The 10,264-nt window shown below is 44.0% G+C and overlaps 2 protein-coding genes across 2 annotated transcripts; both read left to right on the forward strand.

The window, feature by feature from the left end:
• The first annotated feature begins 1,253 nt into the window (after nt 1–1,253).
• Nucleotides 1,254–2,384, forward strand: LOC127306781 (probable lipid phosphate phosphatase beta). The gene has a single exon (XM_051337486.2). The coding sequence runs from the start codon at nt 1,337–1,339 to the stop codon at nt 1,958–1,960; it is 624 nt and encodes a 207-aa protein (XP_051193446.1). The 5' UTR covers nt 1,254–1,336; the 3' UTR covers nt 1,961–2,384.
• Nucleotides 2,385–6,543: 4,159 nt separating this feature from the next.
• On the forward strand, nt 6,544–9,539 carry LOC127306780 (vesicle-associated protein 1-3). Its single transcript, XM_051337485.2, has 8 exons — nt 6,544–7,141; nt 7,238–7,308; nt 7,390–7,471; nt 7,575–7,690; nt 7,822–7,977; nt 8,065–8,112; nt 8,612–8,680; nt 9,185–9,539. The coding sequence occupies exons 1-8, from the start codon at nt 7,093–7,095 to the stop codon at nt 9,296–9,298; spliced, it is 705 nt and encodes a 234-aa protein (XP_051193445.1). The 5' UTR covers nt 6,544–7,092; the 3' UTR covers nt 9,299–9,539.
• The last annotated feature ends 725 nt before the right edge of the window (nt 9,540–10,264 follow it).

Genomic DNA, 10,264 nt, shown 5'->3' on the forward strand with positions numbered 1-10,264 from the left:
CACTTATGTTTTTTGAGATCGGCAGCTTTCTTTTCAAGGGTGCAGGCATCCCGGGGTGGTGCTATACACCGACCTGATCGGCACGAAAGAGTTGCCGCACACCCTCCACCTTCCCGGCTGTTAACTGGGCCGCGGCCCAGTAGGTAAATCTCTTATTCTTTTTTCGTTTTCGTTTTCTTATTCTTTTTTTTCTGTTTAGAGTTTTGTTTTTAAAACTAACATTTTACATGCCTTTTTATGTTTTCAAAATTTGTTCAAAATTTTCTGTCTACATATTTCAAAAATGTTCTATTTCAATTTCGTTCAAAATTTGAAAATAGCCCAAAATTTAAAAATTGTTCGAAATTAAAATTTTGTTCAAATTTCAAAAATCGTTCAAAATTTTAATTTGTTCAAAATTCATCCAAATTTGAAAATTCGTTCAAGATACTTTTTTTTGTTCCAACTTCGAAATTCGTTCAAAATTTAAAAATCATTCCAAAATTAAAAATTGTTCAAATTTCAAAATATGTTCCAAGATTCAAAAAAAAATTAAAATTTAGAAATTCATTCAATTTTTTTCAAACTTGAACATTTTTCAAAATTTGGAAGTTTTCGAAAATTATTTTAAACAAAAAATAAAACGAGAGAACAAAAAAAGAAACACTAAAAAAGAAAACAGAAAACAGAAAAGAAAAGAAAAAGAAAAGGAAGAAAAAACAGTGAAAATTCGCCTAACCGGGCCGGCCTACACCGCGCGCGGGGGTTGTGCGGCGCGGTGCAGGTGCCGACCTGGTCGGCATATAGGAATCGCCGGCATCCCGGCCCTTACTACAATGAAAATAGAAAGCCCTGTATTTAGTAGTATAACGGATGGCCCAATAGCCCAAACAAGAAGAAGAAGAGCCCAACGGGTAGATAACGAACCCAAAGCAATCTGAGTTTCTTATGAGATGGCAACGGGCTAGAGCAAAATCTAGAATCATCCATTCGGATCTTCCAAATGCTCAAGAAAAACAAGAACCAACCTGAGATTGTTGTGTGTAGCTAGGAGGATGGTTGTACCAAAACCCCACCAAAGTTCAATCCTTAGATTAAATATATCTGTGTGTCTTATAAAAGTGAGACGTCTCTGGTGACTTCGTTAATTTCAAGATTCAATCCGCCAGCTCAGTCTTCCGAAGGTGGTCATAGGGATAGCGTGTGCGTGTATGCGCGTGTATGTGAGAGTCTACGTTTGTATCGTGTCTCTAAAAAAAAAATGCTAAAAAAACAAAACAAAATCCATTCGGATCTTCCCAATCTCGCAAGCCGAACAGACGAAACCTCCATCGGCCGCCCCCCTCTGCCGGCGCGCATGGCTCCCGCATCCACCTCGCCGCCGGTGGAAACCCGCCCACGGCAGGCGCTGGCCAAGTCCAGTCTCCTGGGCGGCGTGGCGGATCTGGACGCGGTCGTGTCCCTCCGCCTCCACGCGCTCTTCCTCCCGGTGCCCCGCCTCCTCCTCAAGGCCCTCGAGGTGGCCGGCGACGGCCGCATCTGGCTCCCCGTCCCCATCTCCCTGCTCCTGATCTCCACCACCACCTCCTCCTCCAGGGTCTCCCCCCTCCTCGTCGGCCTCGTCGCGGGCCTGGTACTCGACATCGCCTTCGTCGGGCTCGCCAAGCTCATCTTCCGCCGCCCGCGCCCGGCGTACAACGCCGCGGACATGTACGTCGCCGTCGCCGTGGACCACTGGTCCTTCCCCAGCGGCCACTCCTCCCGGGCCTTCCTCGTCGCCGCCTTCCTCGCCGCCGGCAGCGGTCTCCCCCGCGAGGCGCTGTACCTCTGGGCGGCCGCGACCTCGGCCTCAAGGGTGCTTCTCGGCCGGCACTACGTCCTCGATGTCGTCGCCGGGGCTTGGCTCGGTGTGCTGGAGGCCTGGCTCAGCAACTTGATCTTGAGCTATTTGTGCGCCTCCGGCAGCTTTCTTGTATGCTAGTAACTCTGTGTTCCTTCACGGCTGGTAATTGCACAGCATTGCTATGACACAACTGCGAATTCTTTGTGACCAATTTCAATTTGAGAGCATCCGGTTTGTATTGGGTATGCGAAGAAGAGAACGAATCCAGGTGCTTCCTATGAGTAGTCTTATGGTACAAATATAATTGCTGCTAGATGGTGGTTTCTTCACTTTCTTCATGATCACATTCATAGGTGGTAGGATATGTCTACATTGCTTATGCTCAGTGCATTGGAAACGTTTGTTTCAGATTTCAGGTCTTCTTACCTCCATCTTGTGTAGAGAGCTCTTCTTCAATTAATGTTCATTGTGTATCTGCTTATGCTAGAAAAGTTTGTGTATATTGGATATGCTACCATATTATTGGTTGATAGTGCACGGCAATTTGATTTATCAGGTTAAATTCAAGAGTTTAAGAAGTGTTATCATCTGCAGGAGGTCTTGTTAACATGGATCATTCGTCTCATCTCATGTGAGGGCACCTATAATCCTGTTATACGTCTTGAATTTATATGGAACACGTTGACAGATGGATTCTGGACATCTCAAGAATGATGGAGTATTTTTTTTGTTGAATGAGAAGGAGATTCGAATCCAGTTGCTTCTTTATGAGCAGTCTTATGGTACAAATACAATTGTTGCGAGATGGTGGTTCCTTCACTTTCTTCATTATGACATTCACAGGTGGTAGGCTAGGTTTACATTGCTTATGCTCAGTGCATTGGAATCGTTGGTTTCAGATTTCAGGTGTTCTTACCCCCATCTTGTGTAGAGAGCTCTTCTTCAATTAATGTTCATTGTGTATCAGCCTATGCTATAATATTTTGTGTACACTGTATTATGCTACGATACTAGTGTTAGATATTCAACGACAATTTGATTTGTCAGGTTAACTCGAGAGGTCTAAGAAGTGTTATCATCTATAGGAGGTCATGTTAACATGGAATCATTCATCTCATGTTAGGGCACCTATCGTCCTGATATAATGTCTTGAATTTAGTCTGTTTCTCTTGATCAATATGAAAATCGACGGCAGATGGATTCTGGACATCTCAAGAGTGATGGAGTTTTTTGTTTGTTTGGATTGTGAGTGATGGAAGTTGCAAGGGGCACTACAGTTTGTTAGTATGTGGAGCGGCATTAGAGGGGTTACTCATGATCCGTCTCTCCCCCATCAGTTCTGCTGGTTATGGTTGACTTCTGAAGTTCACTCAGTGCAATAGACTTACAAAATGCTCTCACAGGGTTCTGCCAGATTTGCTTCTGCCGACTGCATTTTGGAAATGCTTGGTACTGAGGAATTGTAAGATTTTCCCGTGGCTATCATTCCAATACAGAATGTGGACTTCAAATAGGCACGGTTTACAAGCCCATACAGCGACTTGTTTCGTCTGTTTCCAGGAAGAAGACACCACAGACCACATCCTCGTACACTTCTATGCTCATCGGGTCTGGTATAACTGTTTCTGCGTCAAGAAAATTCAGGTAGCCATACCCCAAGTCAATGTCAAGTGGAGGACTGGTGGATCAAGAGTGGAGTACAGTTCTGTGCGAAGTAGAGAAAGAAGTTTGATTCCTTGGTGGTCGTAGTGAGTTAGAGCCTGTGGAAACAGAGGAACGCAAGGGTTTTTGGCAATTTGCGCCAACATTGACGGGGACAATCTAGAGTTGAGGATCCTGGAAGACATGAAGTTCTGGACCTTGGCAGGACTGGTGAATTTCAAATAGCTGAGAGGAGTTAGCTTAGGTTTTGTGTTGGAGGGTGTAATCTGAAACCATGGTTTACAGTATGTTTTGGGATTATTTATCTTTCTTCATCATGACATTTAGCAGTGGTGATTTATATTGTTTGTTCTTTGTGCATTGGAAATGTTGGTTTCAGATTTCAGGTGTTGTTCCCCTCATCTTGTGTGTAAAGCTCTTGTTCAGTGAATGTTTTCACAGAGTGTCTACTTATGATACACTAGTTTGTGTACATTGGATATGTTGCCATAGTATTGATGGATATTCCCCTGCCATTTTATCTGCGAGGTTAAACTCGAATCTTTGAGCAGTGCTATGAGCTGCAGGGGGCAATGTTAACATGGATCATTCATCTCATGTGAGGGAACCCCTATCATCCTGTTATAACGTCTGGAATTCATCCTGTTTCTCTTGATCAATAATAAATTACCAGAGAAGTACAGGACTAGGATGTTGCTCAGTGTGTTGTACTTATACCGAAAGAAATTAAACATTCCCTCAAAGGTGCTGTTTCCAAATGCTGAAAGCGAGTTTGATGTAGCAAGTCGCGACTGTCTGTATCACTGTGGACAATCCTTGATTGAGAAAACGAGGAATGCTCGTGGAATTCAGCACTACTGTTTTGCGGCAATGACCTTTGATTTTTTGAAACAAGACAACGACCTTTGATATTTCAGCAACAAACACCATCATCGGCTAGCATGTATCCTGATCATTGTTTGATCGTGACATGGCCCCTGAAAAAGTGTGCGGCAGTAGCTGAAGAAGCTTCAGATCTGAGTGATGAACCTAACGCCGTATCATTTCTACTCAGTGTCCTCATGATGCTTACCTGGCAGCTGATAGGTAGGTAGCCAGTAACCATAGCATCATGTCTCTTTCCACCTAAAGTTCTGTGATGATTTTGGGACGAAAAAATGGAGTTTCACCGCTACATTCACAAGTTAATTAGCTACCAATTGTAGTCCGCGTCAATTTACGGACTCACAACCCATGAACCCAACACATTTTTTTGAAAAAATTGCTCTAGGACACCGTTATTTTCTATCATTTGCCGAAACACACCGTCCAATTTTTTTTCTAGGTATCATTTTAATTTTGTGGCATATTTACCACAACACACAGCATGGCCAAAAAAAAGGAAAGTTTTGCTATCTATCTTCAAAACCGGTCATAGCATGTCATCCCAGGCAGAAGTGCAGTTTTGGGCCATGTGGTGTGCTCTACCAAATGTGTCACAAAATTGTAATTATACCTGATAAAATGGGGTGGTGTGTTTCAGCAAATTTCAGAAAATAACGGTGTTCTGTAGATTTGTTTTGAGATGCACAACCCAGGACATGTTTATATATACGATAACAAAAGTTTCTTGCAATCGGGGTACTTAGAAATCACAATTTTAATACTCTCTCCAATTCGGAATACGAGTCGGAGGCATAATATAATCGCGTTTTGCAGATTACCCATTCTAAACTAAGCAAAATTAGAATAAGCAGAACAACTGCTCGGTGGCATGACTGGCTCCAAGATCTCCATGGCGCTGGTGGTCGGCTCCAGCCTCGCCCGCCACCGCCCGACAAAACGAAACCATGGAGTCCGCCGCCTTCCGCCTGCCTACCGCCAGCTGCCTTTCGCCCGTCCGTCGCCGGCTCTGATCCATGGCGCTCCCCAATCAGTGGCGGCCCAAATCCTAAGGGGAGGAGGGCTCTGATCCATGATGCCCTTGACTCCGTCGGGAGGACTTCACAGCCCGCCGGTGCAACGCTCCACCGCCGGAGAGGTCAACATCTAAGGGCATGTACATTGGTTTAGACAGATGGTATCTGTAATACTAATACATGTCATATATAGACGATACTATAGATAATGTGTACAACAGTCTGTCTGTAAGTTACAGACACCCTCCATACAATAGCAAAATCGCAGTCTGTAAGCTGTCTGTAAGAATGCTACAGACTGTCTGCAACTTTACATACAGCCTCACTCTCTCTCCTCGTTCTCTTTCCTTTACATCATCAAAATCACATATAACCACCACTTACAGATAGCTTAGTCAACACCATTGTACATGCCCTGAGAGGAGGGGTCAGGGGCGTTGTCGGGGTTGGTGACTCCGCGTCCGGCTGGGGGGAGCGACCCACGCGGCTTCCAACTCTATCCACGCGGAGGAGCGTCGTGGACTCGTGGGCCCGGTTGCTTTCAGGAGGAGTGCGGGCTGATGAAATACAAAGTTAAAGGGTGTGTTTGCAAAATTCACTTTCCGACTCTTTTTTGAGATTGGAAGGAGTACTAAATCTAATTCCTATTTTTTACTATTATAATATGGTGTATCGAAAACTAAAACACATCTAGACACATTTATACTAGAGTCATCTAATATGAACCGAAGGGAGTGAAAACAGCGCAGTTTTAAAGGAAAAGTCGCAGTTTGCCCAAAAGAAAAACGGAATGGCTAGAAATCACGCGCCTGATTTTTAGTATGTATCAGTCGACGCTTTTAGCCTTTGGATTTTGTCGCGATTTGTGCAGTGTGAGAACGTAGTGAGTTTCCACTAGGTTGAAACTAAGAATTTAATGAGTTTCAACTAGGTTAAAACTGATAATTAGTACTATTTTTATAAGTTACAACTACATTGAAACTGAGATTTGTCACATGACATCACGCGAATGTCTCAGTCGCCTGAGACCTAGACTCGCCCAAAGAAAAACATCGCAGTTTTAATAAAGGAAAAAATCACAGTTTGCCCCCCAAAAAAACAAGGAGGATAAAATCGCAGGTGGAAAGGTCGACGCGGCGTCGATCGGAGGCGGAGAGGACAAAAAGGGCAAAGGGGGCTCGGAGACGGAGAGAGATAGGATCCTTTCCGCAGGCGGCGACGTGGGAGCCGTATCCAGTACCCAATCCCATCTGGCGCGGTGGCGCCCCCCGCCCTCCTCCGCCGCCGTTGCCCAAATCCAGCTATGACTCATCAACCAACGCGCGCGCACAAATAAAAGAGCCCGGATTACGCACGACGCAACCTCCATCAATCAGCCAGCCAATCACCAGTGTTTCCCAACCAAAACCGTCTAATCCGTCCATCAATCAACCCTGTTGTTTAGTTTATGCCGACCTGAATTCGTTCCACCCTCCGGAGTCCTACCCCGCATCCCCTCCACCTCCGATTCGCCTTCTGCCAATCCACAAACCCTGCCTTCCCCTGCTTCCTCCTTCATAGCCCTCCCCCTGTCTTGATTCTTTGCTTCTAGCACCAGGAATCGCCGAGACCCCGTTTCTTGGATTGTTTCTTGCGAGCAGGACAGGAGAGGGCAAGCGCATTGGTTTTCTTGGTCTCCAGTCGCCGTCGTTGTTCCCCTTGGTCGGCGCCATGAGTAATACGCTGCTCCGGGTCTACCCTTCCGAGCTCAAGTTGCCATGTAAGTGCTCCCACGACCACCCGTTACTGTTTCTTGATGCGTATTGGCCTAGGCGGGGGACTGACCAGATCGCTGCCGTTTCGATGTTCTGAACAGTCGAGCTCAAGAAGGCGAATTCAGGATGCATCGAGCTCGTCAACAAGACCGAGGAGCGCGTAGCTTTCAAGGTAAAGACCGATTCTTGCTACCCGGCCTTGTGTCGAAAACTGCGATCTAATCAATGCGGAGGGATGCTCAATGATATGTAGGTGAAAACAACGAACCCAAGAAAGTACGCGGTGCGGCCGACCTCCGGCATCGTGCCGCCAGGGGGATCCTGCGGTATCACGAGTGCGTCTGCCTAACTCGCATTAGATGCCTTGCTAGTTACTAGCACTAGTCGATTTTGATTGATGCGCCAAACTCACATGGCATTGTTGCTCTGTCTGTGTAGTCACGATGCAGGCGCCCAAGGAGATCCCTCAGGATTACCAATGCAAGGACAAGTTCCTCGTTCAGAGCGTTGTAGTCCAGGAAGGGATAACGAATAGGGACATCGTCCCTGAGATGGTAAGTTCTTGCAGCACTCGAGTCTTTGGAGGTTACCCGCAAAAAAAACAATCTGCGGGGGTTGATCGATTGTGTCATGTAAATGTTGTGCTTGTGGTTTCTTATTTCGAATGTATCTTTATGGTTTGCAGTTCAATAGAGCGCCTGATAGGGTGGTGGAGGAGTTCAAGCTGCGGGTGGTTTACATCCCTGCCAATCCCCCCTCACCTGTGCCTGAGGAGGATGAGGAAGAGATTGCGGATTCGGAGATAGACCATGAAGTCTTCAGACAATCCATGATCCATCCTGTAAGTAGTGGCATTGCGTCTTGATGCTGTGGGAAAAGATGCCATGTTTGTTCTTAATGATGATTGGTGTGCTCTCTTCCTTTTCAGGCATCTAGGCAAGGACACACATCCGGATCACAACCTTCATATGATGAGGTGACACTTTGTTCCCACTAAAAATAGCATTGCCATGTTATTTGATTTCATGCCGACAGAACATTCATGTTTCTAAGCATTATTATGTATGTGCTGATTTTCTTAATGGGAAAACAATGTACCATGTGATAATCAATCGTTGCACATAACACCATCAAATGTACAGCTTATTACTCACTGAGAGACAGACAGCTGTGCACGATCGTTCTGTTGCCAAAGTTTTTTTTCCTCATCAAACCATACTTTATGCAAACATGTAGTTTCAATGAAGAAATTTAGCTCTAGTTAGACTATCATATATGCTTGCAGATTTTAGAGTGCATAGGAATAGTAACTAGTCTTATTTCTGAAAAGAATTCCCCTGGCTGGCTGCTATCAGTATGTCAGAATGATATGTGTTTAGTAATGCTCGTCAAGATACTATAATTTCTTATATCTTCATATAATCTTGAAAGTTGCTGAAAAACTATATGTTTCTGACATTCTGTTGATTCTGTAGGAGGTTTCTATGGTTAATTCAGAAGTGGCTAAATATGTAGATGAAAACAAGAAGCTTCAGCAAGAGCTGGTACAGCTTTTCTTCTCAGGGGAAATCAACAATTTCCTCCCTGTTATATTTACATTATTTCAGCATAAACCATCATGTTTTTCTGCTACTTTTTATGGATTCCTAAGATCTTTTATCCTTAAAAACATGTTTCTTAGTTATTCAAGAAAACAATGAAAATGACCAATTTATCATATTATGCAAATATGCAGAGAAACTGGGAAAATCTTAATGTAGTATTGCTTGCAGAATTATACTGCACAAATTACTAAAAGCAGCGAAATTTACCAGTCTGGGAGTTCTGCTAAACAGGATAGTTTCTCCAAACTATCATAATACGATATGAAATGATCTAAAGAAGTCAAAGGAAGCTACACCAAAGATAATAATATTTTCTTCAGAATATCATAACAATATACAATATGAAAATAAGTCAACTTCTTTGCTTTTCCGAACCAAACTCTGTTAGCCATTCTGAATTTGCTTTCTGATATCTAATGCTAGTCAACGCTCCTTCATTTTCAGGAACTGCTTACGGAAAGAAACCAATCTTTTGGAGGTTTCTCGCCTAAGTTTGTGCTCTTCGTCTTCCTATTATTTGTCCTTGTTGGATACTTGATGACAGGTCGGAAGGTTTAGTGCCACATCATTCTACGACTTCGATTATGCCTTGGTTACCCCTTGTTTTGGATGCTTTGTCTCTTCGCCTTTTTAGAATAGTCTTCTACTCTGTATAGAAAGGGTTTTCTGGTTTTGATGTTATACATGTGTTGGGACTTGGGAGTGTACATTTTTTTGGAATATGCAGAAAGGTGTATTGCATGTCTCTTACATTAAGAACTTGCCCCATCAGAACTGTGATGTTTCTTATTTCACCTTATGAATCTCTATGGGCTTTTGTTCCCAGTTTCCACCAGCTGCTGCAGACTTCTTTTCCCATTTTCCACTAGCTGCTGAAGTGCTGCGTGTAGGTGTTTTGGTTGGTTGAATCGGCGGCAACCACACACATTAACAATGAACAATGTGCAACAATAATAGTACAAATGTGCAATACTATACTAGCATGATGTGGTCAGAAAAGGTTGTTGGTCCGAGAAAAGGTAGTGGTCTGACGGACTAACTGATTTGTCTAAATATTTTATCAGATAATTCTTTTTGTAGATCTCGAATAATCTCTAACAAATATCGGATAATCCGTCTCCATTGGATATTATAAATACCATATCCGCCACCATATCCGTTGGAATATCCATGTTGGGTGGATTTCTAAAAGTCCATACCATATTCTTAAAACGAATTGAGATGCGGATCTGGAACGAAAATTATATATACCATTTACATCTCTAGTTAGGGCCTATGATGATGTCTGGCTTGAGGGTGATAGTTTCTTTGCACTAGAGTTAGCACTTGCCCCATAAGCCGCCCTAGCCCGTCAGGGTAGAGCCTATTTATTCCCAATTTCTAATACGTGCTATAGCACTGGCTTGTCTTACACGGTGCTCACCCGTCCGCTCCGTCCGATTTAGATCCTACGGCCTGAAGCGATTTCCGACACGTGGATGAAAGCCGAAGCGAATCCCCTTCCTCCCCGGACACCACGTTTCT

The sequence above is a fragment of the Lolium perenne genome, chromosome 6, assembly GCF_019359855.2.
Source record: "Lolium perenne isolate Kyuss_39 chromosome 6, Kyuss_2.0, whole genome shotgun sequence".
Taxonomy (NCBI): domain Eukaryota; kingdom Viridiplantae; phylum Streptophyta; class Magnoliopsida; order Poales; family Poaceae; genus Lolium; species Lolium perenne.